This window comes from Magallana gigas, chromosome 6 (assembly GCF_963853765.1).
Source record: "Magallana gigas chromosome 6, xbMagGiga1.1, whole genome shotgun sequence".
In the NCBI taxonomy this organism is placed as follows: Eukaryota; Metazoa; Mollusca; class Bivalvia; order Ostreida; family Ostreidae; genus Magallana; species Magallana gigas.
The window spans coordinates 26,964,564-26,983,698 of record NC_088858.1 but is presented as its reverse complement, the minus strand read 5'-3'; the positions used below and the strand labels follow the sequence as shown (position 1 = coordinate 26,983,698).

The following is a 19,135-nucleotide window of genomic DNA, read 5'->3' as shown; positions in this document are numbered from 1 at the left end:
ACATGCGCAATGCAAACTAAAGTCGGCCTCCTTAAAGTCACTAAACTTAATGTTTATTGGCAATCAACAGTAGTTTAGTGCCATACTGACATAGTTTATTCAGGTAGTTGATAAACCTTTTTATATTCTAATTGAAAATATGTTTATATAGCTCATTTTAGTGTTAACTAAGTTAAAAGACCAATTACTATTGTTCACTTGTTCACATTTTGTACACTATAATTTACGGTTGATAAACTTAGTTTATTAATATCCGAGAAACTTTATTTAGGTCATTTTTGTGAATATGACTGTACACAATGTTTATATATATATATATATATATATATATATATATATATATATATATATATGAAAAAAATCACAACACCGAAATAAACTCAACTAGTTTCATTTTAAATCATCAGGAGTTTGAAAACATGTTGCTAAGTTAAACAAATACACTTGCATACGAATATTAATGTATATCTTTATATTATGACGTCATAATCAATTCGGCTACATAACGTAACATAATACTAGCGTTTTATGACGTCACAATAAGAAATATGTATTCGTATGTAAGTGTATTTGTGTAACTTAGCAACATGTTTTCAAACTCCTGATGATTTAAAATGAAACTAGTTGAGTTTATTTCGGTGTTGTGATTTTTTTCACATATATATATATATATATATATATATATATATATATATATATATATATATATATATATATATATATATATATATATATAAAACTTTATTTGTGGCATACACAGTACTTCAGTAACCAACTTGAACTAAATATTACCATAAGCAAGCCAATATCTCAATATCATCATTTTCTAATAATAGATCATATACAAGATATCAATCTTTTAATGATTTATTTGTATAAATATATATAATTATGATAGAAGAGGCAATTTCATCTCATTGAGACTGGTAAAAGTGTTTAAGAAACATATCTTTTAAATTTGCTACATAATGAAGACATTATTGCTACATAATGTGATAATGAAGAACACAGAAGTATGCTTTATCTGAATACCAAAAATAGAATAATTTAATTCTCTTAATTTACAAGCAATAAACTATGTCGCAGACAGTAGTAGCAACAATTTTCTTTTTGAACAATTTACAAACCTTTGATCCAAATATTATTTCCTCTCTGATTCATAAACAAATTGAGAGAGAAGTCTTATAAGGTGGGAGAGATTTCATTGCTTTGATTGCAAAACTTTAAAAAAATTTCTATACAGTTCTTTAGTATTAAATTGCAAATTTTTTTTCAAATAAATATACAATAAACCATTGTAAAACAGTTGTTTGATATTGTAAAATACCAGGGTATAAAAAGATACCAGACACAAGCTACAAATGCATGGCAAGACCTCTCACACTGAGGCAGAATGCAACTCCTTTATAAACATGTACATGTATCAGAATAGAAAATTCTCTGTGCCAGTATTACCAGGAAATTCAGTACTGTAGAATTTTTAGGTGATTGGACAGTTTATTTATTTGTTGGTAAAATACAGTAACATGCTTTAGCAAACATGCTTATAATGAATTGACTCTTATACTAGTGAAGTGATTTTTATTCCCCATGGATTTGAAACATACTGTAAAGCTGACAGATATAAGGAATTACATTTTTAATGAAACAAAATTGCCCGTCCCTGTCACTTCATTATAAGCATGCTTTACTGTATAGTCATAGGAATAATAGGTTATTTGCACAGTACCTTCAGGTAAGACAAGTTCCACTCATATAATTTCTGTTGAATATATAAGTATTGTATGGCACTGACTGTAAATGTTATGCCAGAATGCAGGAGACATGCACATACCCTGATTATGAGTATCAATTCATTTCTTTATCAGTACAATACCTCATTGCAATTCATTAATATCAGCATTAGAATAAATCCAGATCAATTGTTATAGGACAAATAAAAAAAAAAAAATTGAAATTATTTCCTCCCAATTTCTATACAAAAACTGATTATCAGGATTTCATAAAATAAGTCATACTTTAAAAATTTCAAGGTTTAAAATTATAAGCTACTTACTATTAAGTAGAAATCCCCCCTCCACAGCATGTATATTAGTAATCTATATCACCGTTTCCTTATGATTTAAACACTTGCATGCAGATAGAAACTCAAAATCTGATAATAAAAAACGCATTGTAGATGAAACAGATGTTTGGTTTTTCTTTTTTTTTGGCTAATAGTGAATACAGATTAGGAATTATCTAAAACACAAGGTTACTGAGTTTGTGCAGAACTGTTAATATCACATTCTATTAATCAAAACAAGAGCCCAATTGGCCTTAACGGTCACCTGAGTAGCATATAACCCATACACAAACTTGTCATGGAGTCTCATATATGCATCTAATTGGGTTTCATTCTGGAGTAGAAAAATTATAAATTTGTAATGACAACCACCTCCCTGCCTGAAATCTTTAAAAAAGAACTATGAAACCTACAATTTTGGTGAAAACTTAAAGATCTGGTCTACAAAATCATGAATTCAGTTTTCCTTTCAGGTGTGTGGGAGTAAAGAAGATAATTATTAAACATAATATGCATTAACACCAATACATCCATTTTGGCCCTACCCTAGAGTCAAAAGCCATACTCCAGGGGACATGAAATTTAAAATTTTAGTAGAGGACTTCCTCGTATACATAATTATGAAGTCAGTTTTTCATACAGATGCGTGAGAATAGAGAAGAAGATTTTAAAACATTATATGCATTAACACTATATTGCCCCCCCCCCCCCCATGTCCTGAACCCCCGACCCAGGGGCCATGAGTTTCACAATTTAGGTAGAGGAGTTAGTGGACATCATAACCATGTATTCAGTTTTTTGCCCACATGTTTGGGAGTAAAGAAGAAGATTTTTAAAGATTTAATACATTTTAACTATATGGCCATATTGACCCCACCCTAGAGCCTGAACCCCTGACACAGAGGTCATGCATTTCACAATTTTGGTAGAGGGCTTCATGGACATCATACTCATGCATTTAGTTTTTAACAAATATATATATGGGAGTAGAGAAGAAGATTTTCAAAGATTTAATACATTTTTACTATATGGCCATATTGGCCCCACCCTAGATCCAGAACCCCTGACCCAGGGGCCATGAATTTCACCATTTTGGTAGAGGGCTTCATGGACATCATAACCATGCAACCAGTTTTTTCCTCACATGTGTGGGAGTAGAGAAGAAGATTTTTGAAAATTTGGCTTTTTTTTTGTATATTTGGGCCCCACTTGTGGTGCCCCGGGGGTGGTAGAGCCATGAATTTCACAATTTAGATTCCTCTTACCATAGAGATGCCTCACACCAAAAATTGTAACAATTAGCCTTGTAGTTTTTAAGAAGAAGTTAAAAATGTAAAACTGTTAACGTACGATGGACGACGCACGTCGCACAACGACGGACGAAGACGGATAGCAATAGGTCACCTGAGTTTAAAAAAGAGTCAAAATAACCAACAAACTTTTTGTGATGCAAAATAACAGCTACTTAAATCAAATGTGAAATTGTAGTATACTCTAAGATAAATAAACCAAAACTTCTTTTATAGATATTGCATGTCTATGTACTGGTGTAGGTTGATCCACTGAAGTTGCAAAATGAAATACAAGTCTATCCATCACCTTACTGGATTTTGCAGTCTAGTAGTCTAGAAAACTTAGAAAATGCACTTGAACTAGCTACCAGCATACATTTGTGTAAAATGATGGGTGTAAATTAAATTGGTTAATGATGACATATTATAGTGACTAGCCCTCTAAACCAGAGAAAAGACAAAAATAAAGATACATATAACATTGCATTCATACCAATAAATTATTACATGTACAAGTATCACAAATACCTTATAACTCAATATACCACCATCAACATTTGGAATGTCGTCAGGCAATCATGGAACAAAGATAATGGAATGATTATGCAATTTCCCCACAAAACAAAAAGGAAGTGGAAAAAAAGTGGGGAATAAAAATGGGCAACTCGCAGCACTAAGCATTTCAACAATCCATATAAAAAAAATATATTGGAGTGAAAAAGATATACAAAATACCGTTTAAAATAAAATGTGTAAATGCAAATCAAGGAACCACAAGATCACAGTATCAGGGAAGAAAAAAACCCCAACCAAAACAATACAATATATTATAAAAATGCATAGGTAAAATAAATGCTGTTCTGTGCCACAACCTCAGAGATCTCACAACATTGTTTACAGGGCAGTACAATATAACAACACTACTACCGCTGAGTTATACACAACCTATGTAAATATTGCATGGCTTTGCTGTAGATTCAACAGGTTCATGTTACCGGGTAAAAGTTAGCTGTGTATTTATTTACTGTGTATAAAACTTTGGAATTTGGAAGAGTTCATGGTCTTCATTGTCTCAGCATTCCTTTACTGGCCAATTTGTCCTTCTGCAAAACAAATACATAAAGAAAAAATCAGGAACATACAGAAACTTGACCCTACTGGTATTCTTTGTCTGAGACAACAAAATGGTTATGACAACAAAATAGAACCATTTTAACAAGACCTTGGACTTTCAGTAGGTTGTAACGATCTATTTCTTGCGTCAAAACAAGTAAAAATGACGCCGGTGTCAAGCGAAATATACACCAATTGCGTAGAGTTCCCTCAAAAGCCAGACAAATCCTGTTGATTTCAAAGAACAATGGCTGAGTGGCCTACAATGAAATAGACAGGCCTACATCACATTGCCATTTGGCTCAACAGCCCAAAGTCCAAGCTCCTGTTAAAATGGTTCTAATCTCTGAATCAACCATCAAACAGGAAAACAATAAGCTGCAATAATGTACCCCTCTCCAGCAATCAGTATGGTAGCTTTGGCCATTTTCTTTAAGGGTGTTAACTTTGGCCTTTTTAGCAGTTTTATAGTGGTAACATAAATGCTATTAAAATTTCTAATTGTTTAAATTGCACCTTTGGGTAGAATTACTGGTTTGCAATGCCACAGCTATGTCTGCCAATATCAATTGTACACCTTTGAGCAAGCAAAATACAAGTCTTACACCTGCTAAAATACCCTCAATATAAAAACATTTCCTTGAAATTTTCTATTAAAAGCAACAAACAAAACTTTGAAAGCCATCGCCAGTTTATTCTGAATGATTAGATCCTCAAAAAGATTTCAAGTTACCACTTCAAATGAATACGGTACTTTAGCTTTTATCCATGTTTTGATGTTGCAAGAACCCATCAGTTACCATGGCTACTTACCAGTCCCCCTCTCTGTCTGACCCTGGTGTTTGGTTGCTGTAGTTTCTTTTCCCTGATTTGTTTCAGACGTAACTCCTCCTGTTGAATTCTGAAGGATAAATGACCACAATGTACATTGCAAATCAACACTTTGAAATACATGTAAAAACATTTTCCCCTTGGTTTGTCCAACCGAGAATAAGAACTTCCAATATTGTACTAATTCAATTTGATAATTAATACCCAAAATATAATTGTATAATTTGGTCCTTTCTTCCAATAATAGTAGTACAATATTAAGCACAATTTGAATGAAATCCATAAGATTTCTTTTCACATAAGAATTTCATACATGTACATGTGATAAGTTGAAGACCACAAAACTGTACAGGAGTCATAAACAAGTGGAATTTGGGTGAACAATTTGTACAATACCCATCAAAATCTGTACAAAAACCAAATATCGCTTAAATTCTTATGAAAAGGCACCTTATTTCTAAACTAACAAATGTATATTGTCGCAAATGTCTTATTTAAAACTTCTTACAGAGTTTAAAATGCTTCAAAAGTTCATATACCGGTATTGTGTTTTATAGTCACAGTTTCCTCACGAACCATATCAATTAAGCTAGTTTAGTCGATAGTTTGTTTACCATCCACCTTCGTTTAGTATAACGTGAGAGTTGATGTTGAGTTGATGAGTTCATACTACTAATATATACACCAGCAATGCTGAATAACAGCAGTAAATGCAACCTAACATAAATTTCAACACAATAATCATGTTTAATCATCATATACTATTACGTATGGAGAGCTGGGTCAGTTTCATGTATATTTTTAAAGTTGGCTATATGAATTTTTTCGATCAAGTTACAAAACATTAACAGTTATAATTAAGTTCCCTTTAAAAACAAAGCTACTTTAGTACAGGGGTTTCTTGATACAGATTTACAGTGGGATAATTTATTATCCCAATTGGTAGTTCACACCTTAACATATGACAGTTTGTGTACACTGCAAGAATATCCGAAGGTCATGTGTCAAACACAGGTAATGTTTTACAGTGTCTCGCGAGCAAGAACTAGATAAAAATGGCAGCATTTAGTGAGAAATTTAAATTACTGTACAAATTTTTATATTCCATGAATTTTGGTGTCCTGTCGGTACACTGTGAATAGGGTCAAAAACGGTACATTTTGCATACTGCCGGTACATATCACATGTATGGAATTTGAAATTCCTTCTATAATAAATTTTGAAATATCTTTGTGATTTCAATTATACAACACTCGAGCCTATCAGCTGAAGCTGAGCCAGTAAGTACATGTAGATGTACCGGTAAGTACTAGCTGTGGAATCAGAGCGTCCAGTCTCACCTAAGCTTGGCCACGTACTGCTGCTCCTTCTTCCACAGGTCCTTAAAGTCGTGACAGAAGGAGGACCAGAGAGAGAAGAAGTACTCCGGGCTCACCTCTTTCTCCCCTGACTTTGGTTTTACTGTGTAATACTTGTACAAGGAGGCAAATCTGCGAAGGAAAAAGTGAACAGGCTTGGTGATTAGAAAAAGCTGTACATGTATTAATTTCATTTGTTTCATTATATATTCAGCCAAAACATTGGTATAAAGCTTAACTTATATAAAGACATTTTATTTCCTTAAGAGTTGTGTTTCTAAAGCAACAATACCATATATAGGGTTTTTTTTACGTGTCAACAAATTTGTGAAAATGGTTTTACATTTATATTTGCATCAGTCATTTCAGTTTCTAAGAGCAAACATTCTGCATATTGTACGTATTTAAGCACTGTGAAATTGATTGAAAATATATGGATATACAGTATATGGCTAAAGACAACTTGCTCAATGATAATTAAACTTTTAAATTCCACTTACACACTCTTTGCCTCTTTTAAATTCTCCTCCTGTTCTTTGAATTCTTCATGTCCTGAAACAAAATCAAAGGTTTTTAAATAACTGTACAGAGTCTTTATCACATACCTTGTTGTCAGCACCAATTAAAGAGATTGGTTTTAGTACCTTTGTTGAAGAAGGTCAGCATAATCTCTTTAAAAGGTTCCACAAACTGGGGACTGGAATTCTTGACCACTTTATCCGCACGCTTCTCAGCAGCTAAAAGCAGAAGATGAATAAAATTCAGTATGACAGCTGCCTAATAAATGTATATTGAGAGGATAAATCAGTAACAACTGTGATAGTTCTCTACAGAGGTCAGAGATACAAAAGTATGGTATTTGTAAACGTAGAGCCTTAAACAATACTACCGCTAGGTGTTCGCAGTACTGTTAAGGCTTGCTATGAAAATAGCAGTGGATTTAAACGTTAATAAAATGATGCATCTTTTATTACAAAATATTTATGTAAAGTTATTTCATCATGATATAAATGTGATATTAAATGAAGCAGTATAGTAAATGCTACTTTGTATGACACTTAGTGTGATCCCCTGAATTGATAGTCACTTGACATTTGTTGATAATTCTCCCAAATCAAATTTCAATATTACAAGGGCATACCGTTATTTGAATTAAAAATTTAAATGATTATCAAATACTACTTTTCTGGTAGATTATGAATAGTGCTGCTGCTTTGTATAGAGTTCATCTTTTAATATTAGAATAAATATGAAAGAAATGAGCACCGGTTGGAATTTATATGACCTTCGCTTAATATTTTACGTATTTATCAATTCATTCTATAGATTTCATCGAAGCAGCAGCACTTTTTAATAAATTAAACCTTCCCCTAATTCATATCCAAAAGATTGTAATGATCTGTTTAGCGTATGCCCTATTTTCTGTTGAGAAGTGGACAGGCATAGCCTACATCCATGGGTGTAGGCTATGCGTATGCCCTTGTAAAAAGCGGATTTAGATAGGCTACAACTGTCAAACACCTAGAACAGATATAATACACGCTCTAAAAAATAATCACATGCCGAATCAAAACAAGCATAATAGACAGGATTTAATGGAATAATAACTATTTTAATATTATGCTCTGTTCATTTATAAAATGCATTTTCCCATGTTAAAAAATTGATTGATTTGCCTCTCTCTGCATAAATTTTTTTAAAATTTACAGTATGACGTCACATCGACAAGTGGACCATGATCAGTCAGTTGTTTATATCTATCGTTGTTGGACTTATTTGACTACAAAGTTGCATGCATAGGTAATTTTTAATGTACTTTAATGTTTCCGTACCCATAACAATCGGAAATTACTTTATTTATTAGCATTTTTGACGACTCTTTGTTCTGTATGATGTCATAGTTAATATTTCCCATACTTTCTGGTCGGCGCGACCACAAAGTAAACCTTAACAGTGCTGCGTTGTGGCCTATTTATTATTCAAGTTTTACTTCTCAACAAAAAAAGACTGATGAAACTCTCTCTCCTCTCTCTGTATAAATACGATTTGTTGGTAATCCATTATGTTGACTATGCTGATTAGCTAAAACATATTGTAATATCAAAGTTAAAGTAAACTATGATGTTAACTCTTAAAAAATAAAAGTTTAAGTTTTTATGGATGGCGGGTATCTTATAGGCATTGGATGTACAGTATAACGGGTAATTTTTACTGCTGTAATTTTTTACGAATTTGTCATAAAATAGGGTGATTTGAATTTTTACGCGTTATTTTTTTACGAATTGGACATGTCCGTAAAAATTAAAATCATCTGTGGTAAAATGGGGAAATTTCACCGTGACTTTGTTACAGTTGACACATATACAAATCAGAAAATCGTTTTTCTGTTAACGATTCCTTATATTTATAGCTAGGGATGTCAAATTGGTCGATTTTTAGTACTCGGTTACTCTGACGTTTTTCCGATCGAGTACCTGGGTACTCGGTAAGAGTGTAAATAAATATGAACAAGTACATTGATAACTGTAAAAACTTGGTCACTTTTGTAGAAATTCCTCCTTATGTTTAACAGTTTAAGACAAATGTGATTTAACATGCTTGTCATTCCCCCCGTATAGAATAAGCTAGTTTACTCGCACAGCTGATATTTTACGTTTTTTGAATCTTCAGTTCTTTTAAAATATTTCCAGACCTTTGAAGTTTAGGTCTGTTCAATTTCTCAACTGTGTGCTATCTAATTTATATAATAGACTATATAAACAACGATGTTCAGTGAAAACAAATCATTAAAGTAAGCCAAAAAATAAGGGTCGAAGACAGCCAAAGGTGAGAAAAGCTAGGTAACAGGTGCTTGGTCACGATAATTACTATATAAACGACGATGTTCAGTGAAAACAAATCATTAAAGTAAGCCAAAAAATAAGGGTCGAAGACAGCCAAAGGTGAGAAAAGCTAGGTAACAGGTGCTTGGTCACGATAATTACTATATAAACACTGCCACAGGCGATAACGGTCATTTAGCAGATTTAGAGACGTAGGAAATCCTAATAACTGTATGTACAAGTGCAATGGACGTTTTAAGTTTTAAACCGATTTTTAATGCATTATTAAATAAACTTAGAAACATTAAAAAATATACATCAGAGTAACTGAGTACCGATTTTAGTTTTCAATACTCTGACGTTCGATCGAGTACCCGGTTAACCGGGTACTCGTTGACATCCTTACTTTATACATTTACCTTGATTTCATATGTGATATACACTTTACTTATTCCTATTTATCTGGGTATCATCATTGATGTACACCATGTGCTCGTCTCAGTTCGATTTACCGGGAAAAAAAGAAAGACAACTCCATTTCAAAAATTTTTTCTCTCTCTCTTTCTTTCTCTCCCAACCCAAAAAGACATCTAGCTACAAACGTTGATTTATACGTGGTTTTAAAAAATACTCAAGACTGACTGAAAGATCTGAACTGTAATCACCACCTGACCAAAAACGCCCAAATATACCTGCATGTACATGTACAGCCGTCAGGGACTGAGCTGAAGGTCATGAACATTACTCTCATACGTACGATGTGGAAATTTACGTGCGGTGTTTTTTTACTTCTGTGAAAATTTACGCGTTTATTTTTTACGGATTAATATAACTCGTAAAAATTAGCAGCACGTAAAAAATACCCGTTATACGGTATGAAAATGTTTACTGTGCTAACAAGTCAATTGTAATACTGTAGATTCCTTATTTTACGCGAGTACTTAATTCCGCGATTCAACGATTTACCATCAAATCGCGAGAACATAAAATCGCGAACGGCGAAATTTTTGTCATAGTTTCATGTAATTTACATGTCTCCAAAAATTAAAAGCGAAATTTTAGAATTTGCGAGACGGGCTTCTCGCGATTTTACGCGGATATTAATTCCTCGCGTTTAATTAGGAATTTACAGTATATTAATCAGTCAAGTAAATTTTAAAAAGTATGATAACCAAGCACCCTCTTTAAAACATTTAGATGTAGTTGGACAAACACTGACAATTGAGCATTAATTTTTTGGAACAATGTGTGACTTACCTTCAAAATCTTTTTGGATTTTCTTGAGTTCCTTTTCAATGTCATCAAACTGCACCAGCATGGCCTGTGTGATGTCGCTGTACTCGGGGACAGGGAGCTTGGCTCGCTCAGTCCCTGCCAGGTCTCGCTCAAACTTAGAGACGTAAGTACTCACTATAAACTGCAGCAGCGTCATCCTGTTGTCCTGAGGAGCAGAAGTAGACAGATTAAGGAGATCAAGTTTCCTGTAATTTTACCATGACTTATGTCAACGAAGTTTTCTCAGTATTTTTCATGGATATTTTTTTAACTCAATCAATCCATCTAGCTCTACTGTACATATCCATTGAAGCTAAAATAAATTTAACATTTTTGAAATCAAAGTTATAACCAATTCTTCCATAATCTCTATATGTAAACTGTCATATGCTTATTTGAAATTCTTTAACTAAGATGATCAAGTAGAACTTATGAAATGCAGTTTAATCCAGTGTTTCAAGCAGTGCTCAGTACACTGTACATTGAGAGTACCTTAGTTTTGACATCCCTCAGCTTGGCCAGGATTTCTATACCAAAACCGTCAGCCTGTCCACGAGACCGGTTTCCTAAGAAAAAAATCATCCCATACACTTCAAACATTCAAGCAGAGGACAACAAAATTTTAAGTACTTTTGTCCCATCATTTTTTGCAACAAAACATGTCCAATTTACACAATATAAAAGTATTAACTCCAGAACAATTTACCTCCATTCATATAGTTTCCTATGGCTAGCACTATACCCAGTATATCTCGGACACTTTTCCCATTATTCAGCATCTACAAATCAAAACACAGGTATCATACATGAACAGTTTCTTCATCAAAGGTATATCATGATTTACTTCTTTTTTCTATAGTGCAGGTTGTCATTTCATTATGAGAATAACCGGATACACATATCGTATTTCAGGCCAGATGATTAAAATCAATTCTTTCCCGATTTATATATACAAGTTATTACCGATGATCTTTTAAAATTTAGATATAATTGCCCTAATGGTGTTCACCTCGGATGTCATTTTGAGATTATTTAGCTTATTGTCTATCACAGATATGCTTTCCTGGAAGCTTTCTTGGAATAACAAGCAGAAGATTCTTTCTGCAAAGTCTGGAACTTGGTTGAGCTCAAACAAAAATCTGGAATACAGAAAAAAGGCTTCAATATAGCTATCCATGTCTTTTTTCTCTTAGAGATTAACCATTAACATTTATCATTATACATGTACAGCCAAAAAATTCTCCTTTAGATCAATACATCCATTTAATTTAGACCAATGATCCTTGATTCTAACCCCTCCCTTAATTTATGCAAAGACAATTCAGTAAATATGGTAATATTGATGATGTTCATGTTTAATAATTTTATTTGCACATTCTATCACCTCTGCATCTTCCACTTACTGATCAGGTTTATCCAACATTACATCCGGGTTTTTGTCAACATGTTTCTTTAATTTTTTCATTTCTTCATCATCAGCTCTCTGTACAAAATGAACATGTTGATTGAAAAAAAATTGACTTTTGAATTATTGACTGATTATTTAGAAAGGTACAAATGCAATTAATGTTTGATTTTTTTTTTAAAATGTTTAAGGCCACACCAATGTAATTTCTTGTTCATTGACCCCGTCCGCTCATATCATAATAAAATTGTACAAATAATATTATTCTTAATTTCCCGCATCCAGTAAATTCTGCGCTGTTTTCTGTTAAGAAAAGAATTTAATAATTTTTCTATTGATCAATGTATCAAAAGGAAAAATTGACCAGAAAACTTCACCAATGCGCTACGTGCATTGATGAAGTTTTGCGGCCATTTTTTCTTTTGATACGTCAATCAATAGAAAAATTATTAAATTCTTAAAATTTAAAAACTTAAAATTCATTAAATTTTCAATGATTTCTATTTCGCTCTATTTTTCGTATTGTGAATAGTTTTAATTTATAAACCAGAAACAAGTAAAAATAATATAAGAGTCCGCACAAATTTACTACGTAAAAATTTTGCCTACAATAAAAAAGTAATATTATTATTTAATCCCTCACTCGCTCATATTTTTTCTCATTGGATGTCCGATGTACAAGAAATAATATTGGTGTGGCCTAAGGCCACATAAAATTAATTTTTAGATTTTTAGATTCTCATCCCCACCCGCCCTCTGAAAATGGCCCGCCCTGATGCATTTTGTTTTGATTTAAAAACAAGAGGCCAATTGGCCTTAACGGTCACCTGAGTAGCATATAACCCATAAACAAACTTGTCGAGGAGTCTCGTATATGCATCTTATTAATTAGGTTTCATACTGGAGTAGAAAAATTATAAATCTGTAATGACGACAACCTCCCTGCCTTAAATCTTTCCAAAAGAACCGTGAAACCTATAATTTTGGCGAAAAACTGACAGATCTGGTCTACAAAATCATAAATTCAGTTTTACTTTCAGGCAAACATAATTATTCGTCAGTTTTTTTATACAGATGTGTGAGAATACAGAAGAAATTTTTTAAACATTATATGCATAAACACTATATTGCCCCCCCCCCCCCCCCCCCCTTCATGTCCTGAACCCTTGACCCAGGGGCCATGAATATCACAATTTAGGTAGAGGAGTTGGTGGACATCATAACCATGTATTCAGTTTTTGGCTCACATGTGTGGGAGTAGAGAAGATTTTTAAAGATTTAATACATTTTTACTATATGGCCATATTGGCCCCACCCTAGAGCCTGAACCGTTGACACAGGGGTCATGAATTTCACAATTTTGGTAGAGGGCTTCATGGACATCATAACCAGGCATTTAGTTTTTAACAAATATATATGGGAGTAGAGAAGAAGATTTTATAAGATTTAATACATTTTAACTATATGGCCATATTGGCCCCACCCTAGAGCCTGAACCCCTGACCCAGGGGTCATGAATATCACAATTTAGGTAGAGGGATTCATGGACATCAATATCATGCATTTAGTTTTTAACAAATATATATGGGAGTAGAGGAGAAGAATTTCTAAGATTTAATACATTTTTACTATATGGCCATATTGGTCCCACCCTAGAGCCTGAACCCTGACCCAGGGGTCGTGAATTTGACAGCTTTGGTAGAGGGCCTCATGAACATCATAACCAGGCATTTAGTTTTTATAAAATATATATGGGAGTAGAGAAGAAGATTTTCTAAGATTTAATTCATTTTTACTATATGGCCATATCGGCCCCACCCAAGAGCAAGAGCTCCTGACCCAGGGGCCATGAATTTCACAATTTTGGTAGAGGACCTCATGGACATCATAACCATGTATTCAGTTTTTTCCTCACATGTGTGAAGATTTTCTAAGATTTAATACATTTTTACTATATGGCCATATTTGCCCCACCATAGACCCTGACCAAATTGTCAAATTCATGACCCCTGGGTCAGGGGTTCACCCTGACCCAGGGGTCATGAATTTGACAATTTTGGTAGAGGGCCTCATGGACATCATAATCATGCAATTAGTTTACCACGGGGGTGGTAGAGCCATGAATTTCACAATTTAGATTCCTCTTACCATAGAGATGCCTCACACCAAAAATGCATGGTAACAATCAGCCTTGTAGTTTTTAAATAAGGAATCATTCTTTGAGTATTATGAGGTGATAATTTCGTTCGGGGCATGATCAAATCCAATAAAGCCCGAAGGGCTTTATGATAGATTTGATCATGCCCCGACCAAAATTATCATTTCATAATATTTAAATATAAATAAGCAAACCCCGCTGGCGCCCTAATATGACGTTATATAGTACAAAATTGATACGTAGTGTTATCACAGGCAAAGACACTGGAAAATGTAAATATGAAGTTAAAATATGCAAAATTGTTAACGCACGACGACGGACAAAAACGGATAGCAATAAGGCACCTGAGTTTACACAGGCGACCTAAAAATTTAGGAAAAAATGTCGGGCTCGGTATACAACATTTTAATGGCTGCCTAAACATTTAGACTACCGTGTCACTTAAGTCATATTTGTTATCATAAGAATACAAATGCCTTCATAAATTAACAGTTAAGTTGAAATAAATTGGAATTAAAAGATTACAACTTGGTCTGTGTACTCATATTAGCATTAACAACTTATAAGAATAGAGCAGTTGTTATTTCTAGATCACGAACGGTGAAGAAGGTGTTTCTTATAACATAAAAAATAATAAATAAAATCCGCCCACCCGCCCCTTATTTTTAGCAAATTAGGATGAGAATCTAAATATTAACTTCATATGGCCTAATCATAATTTTAAAACTTACATTATCATAGATTGCCTTCAACCTCTCCATATCAATACAAGACGAATCACACGACAAAATGGCTGTAATAAGTTGTGGAAATAAAATCACATTGAAGATTAAAGATGGAGAAATAAACATCAGAAACCAACATGGTTTGTTAATATAATGTAAAAGTGAAATCTACCATAAGAAATGAAAAATGTCACAAAAACAATGACATTAAACTAAAAAAAGCATCTAGTCCATGTCTTGCTTTATATCTTCGTTAAATGTAAAAAGCCTTTAATAAAAGTAATGCTTGTTTAATTCAATGATTAAGACAGCCTGTAGATATAGTGTTCAGTAATTTTCACATCATTTTTTTTTTTTTATTTCAAACATGACTGTATTCATATACAAGATGAGGACTGTACCATGTTCTATATCACTGACATCCACTCGCAGACTAGACAGCAGAATTCCCACCAGCTGGGATCGTTTAGGTGACAATACTTTGGCAACCTGAAACAAAATCACAAGTATATACAACATGTCAAACCCCATCATACTTTTATTAAAAATTGCTTTTTTACATTTGGAATTAGACAATATTAGACAGGTATTAGCTGAGCTCACTTTTAAAATCAGTTTAAGTTTAACAAAAAGACTATATGGTGAAAAAGTGAGACTGAGCTAAAAAGTGAGCTTGTCTAAGTTTTATGTCCCCATAGCATAATAAAAGGACATCTGTCAGAAGTTCTTAAAATCCTTCGAAATAATAATGCAATACATGTATATCATTCCAACCCTTGCACTCTGCATTTATTAAAAAGGACATGTTAATAAATCCCTAACTCTGTCTAGCTTGATTACCGGTAAGCCTTTGTGAACATACAAAAGTGCTCCTATCTATGCCCCTTCTATGCCTTTTTCAATTTTCCGAGGGATCATTGGGATAGGGGGCAAACCTATCTATGTCCCTTTTTTTACAACCTGAGGGACAATGGGGCTCACCTGTTTGGCGGGAGACTTGGCCCTTGTCTTGCTGGCTTTCTGCGATGCCTCGGAGGGGGGTTTACAGAACAGCTTGTCTACCTCATCCATATCAATGGTCGCCTCGTCTATTTCCTCCCACACCAAACGCATGCTGTTCAAAATGTAAAGAAACAGCTTTGAATCATTACTGATTTTATACAGTACCGTGTACATGTATTGAATCAATGAAATATAAGGGGACCATATTCATGGAACATTAATCTTTTTAACTATGTGCACTTGGATTTGTATTTATGAACAATGAATAAAGACTATTCTTCATGATTCATCATATGAATTTGTGGTTGAGGCACCACCAAAGTCCAAAGAAACTGAGCCTCCATGAATTCTAATACATGTAATTCCACAGTATGTGTGCTCTATTACCTAAACAAGTCTAAGAAATAACCACATTGGGAGTATCAAACTGATGCACAGTTTCCATCACTTACTCCTTGCTTTTGGATTTGATCTGATGAACTTGAATCCTCTGCCAGAAGAGAGGCTTCATGGGAGACTTGGTCTGTATAATGGGCTTCAGTGGTCCTGCAATCACAAGTTATTAACAGTCATTTTCTTCTTTTGTTTTCAATGACCCCCACTTTAGCCCAGAACAGATTTAACTCCTTATTGTCAATCATGAAATATTGTTATACTCTGTCCCGAGTTTTTGCTTCCACCACTTTTCGCTTGATATTTCAATAATCATAAATACCTCTGTGCTCAAACTATATACACTAATACAGCAAAACTCGGTTATAACGAAGTCACTGGGACCTAAGAAATTACTTCATTATATCCATAATTCGTTATAACCGTATAAGAAATTCATTAAATTTACATAGCTGGGGATCCAAGATGACTTCGCTATATCCGTGAATTCGCAATATCCGTGTTTGTACTAAATGACTTTTACTGTATCAAAAAATGTCCATACAATCTGTTTTAAAATGCCCCCTCTAACACTTCAGGCTTCAATACAGAACCCAAAATAGAAAATCTACGGAAATTTTACACTGCATCAGCCATGAAATAGCCCAGATGATAACATTAAAAAATTGTTTGAGGTATTCTGAGTAAGTTCCAAATGGTAAAAAGATGTAAACCATTATAATGGTAAATCTCTGTAAGAAATTTGTTTTCGTTCCTGTGAACTTTTATGAGTGAAAAATGATAATGTGTTAATTTAATGAAAATATCTTGGATATTCTCCCTTTTATTGATTTCAACTGTACATGTATTTGTTTCACAAGTGACGGTATGTGTATTTTTATAAAAAATCATCAAAAAGTGATGGAAGCAATAACTTGGGACCGACTTTAATATCATAACCGATGTTTTTTCTCTATTAGTTCTCTGATCTCACCTTTCTTGTTTACTCCTGGTCCCCCTGGGATTGGTGGAGCAGGAGGAGGTGGGGGGCCGCCTGGTGCAGGAGGAGGGGGTGGAGGAGGAGGAGGAGCCCCCATCCCCGGGGGAGGAGGTGGGGGTGGTGGAGGGGGTGGGGCATTGGGACGGAGCTCATCAGGTGGTAGTGGCATTGGCAGGTCTCCATCTTCATCATCCCTGCAAGAACACAGAATATCTCAATACAAGAAACATAGTCATATAAAAGCAGTAAATGCTATAAACATACAAACATAGCCGAGCGATACCTTTGTATTTGAGGATACTCTCCTGTGATACACTCTGGGGTCACTGGTGTGTGGAATCTCTGGGAGGCAGGGGTCCCAGTGACAGCAAACATTTCGCCCCCATTGGCAGGGGTCATGAAGTCTTGCTCCAGCTGTTTCTGGGCCTCTACCAGAGCCTCATTCTGGTCCCTCAGCTCCTGCAGCTCTCTCTCGAGTCGGACGATTCTCTCAGTGCTCTCTGTGAGTCGAGTCTGGTACTCTTCCCTGCACCGGTCCAGCAGAGACTGGTTCTCTGACTGCAATGTATCGCAACATCCAAAAGATTCAAACATGGAATTCAAGGTCAAGATCTAACAAATAAGTTTGATTTTTGGTGCTTCATTCATTATGATGTCATTACTTCATTCAAGAAATCGTTTTGATAGACTACCTTCAGTTTCTCCACCTCCTGCTGGTACTCCTTCTTCACATTGGCAAACGCTGCCTGTTGTTCTGAGGAAAGAATTAAAAGTGTCCAATATTACTTTAACATTCAACATTAAAGATTAAATATTATTTATTGTTCACATTTCAGAATTTTTTTTTGTTACACTACGACCAACGCGGTTTGCATATTTACCACGAATCTTCATGGTGTGAAATTGATCGCGGTTTAGCACAGGTAACTCGGGTAAAACTGCGCTTCCTCGCGGTACAGCTTCTCACCTTGTCCACACCACCGGGTACTGTGAAATCAATCTCAGGTGAAAACTGTTCTTGTTTTTAACGCGAGTTACCTCCCCCAATTTCTTCTCATTTGGGAAATATGATTGAGGGAATTAATGAATATTAATTCATATTCCTTTATTTTATGAATGGAGTTGATTGTTACAATTCATTATTTAAAAAAGTGGGGGAAATAAATGGAATGTGTAATTATGCTAATACAGAATTTTGTATACTTTTTTGTGAATGAGCGTTACATATTTAATCCTGGCACATTAATCGCTGAAAATTATTGGTTATCAATTAATTCGATTAATTAAAAAACATTTCACCAAAATATCTTATTTAGCCTTGGGAAAGGGATTATTAATTGGCATTTCATTTACAATCTTTCATAATTAATTCAAAACATACCTTACACTTGGTCATTTCTCTTAAATACATTTAAAAAAATTCTTTTAATGAATAACAAAGTACATGTAGATATAAAATGTTTTAAAATGCACTCGCATATCACGCTTGACCCGAGTTTGATCCCTGTAATTGACAGTGGTTGTATGTGAATGGGTATGGTGGTCGCCCGCTTGGACACGTGGGTTTTCTCCGGGCACTTCGGCTTCCTCCCACATCAATGACCCCCTCGCGCTAACATCTGTGCCAACGCAAGATATTAATATAAGTTGTAGAACTTGTTTTTCAATCGTTGTAAAATAAAAAAGGTTCAGTCAGTTTAAGAAAATGTTAAGGTAC

General features: G+C 34.2%; 1 protein-coding gene across 2 annotated transcripts in view; it reads right to left on the bottom strand.

The window, feature by feature from the left end:
• Positions 1-851: 851 nt before the first annotated feature.
• LOC105332220 (uncharacterized) overlaps positions 852-19,135 on the bottom strand; it is a 31,311-nt gene continuing 13,027 nt past the window's right edge. For both annotated transcript variants that reach the window (XM_011434737.4, XM_011434739.4), the window contains 17 exons: positions 18,111-18,172; positions 17,702-17,976; positions 17,413-17,612; positions 16,499-16,592; positions 16,026-16,158; positions 15,446-15,533; positions 15,051-15,112; positions 12,160-12,239; positions 11,766-11,895; positions 11,463-11,535; positions 11,249-11,322; positions 10,739-10,922; positions 7,304-7,396; positions 7,160-7,211; positions 6,642-6,791; positions 5,284-5,371; positions 852-4,460 (listed from right to left, as the gene is read on the bottom strand). In XM_011434737.4, the coding sequence (XP_011433039.3) occupies positions 4,422-4,460; positions 5,284-5,371; positions 6,642-6,791; positions 7,160-7,211; positions 7,304-7,396; positions 10,739-10,922; positions 11,249-11,322; positions 11,463-11,535; positions 11,766-11,895; positions 12,160-12,239; positions 15,051-15,112; positions 15,446-15,533; positions 16,026-16,158; positions 16,499-16,592; positions 17,413-17,612; positions 17,702-17,976; positions 18,111-18,172 (1,877 nt within the window). In that variant the 3' untranslated portion in view covers positions 852-4,421. The remainder of the gene's footprint in view (positions 4,461-5,283; positions 5,372-6,641; positions 6,792-7,159; positions 7,212-7,303; positions 7,397-10,738; positions 10,923-11,248; positions 11,323-11,462; positions 11,536-11,765; positions 11,896-12,159; positions 12,240-15,050; positions 15,113-15,445; positions 15,534-16,025; positions 16,159-16,498; positions 16,593-17,412; positions 17,613-17,701; positions 17,977-18,110; positions 18,173-19,135) is intronic.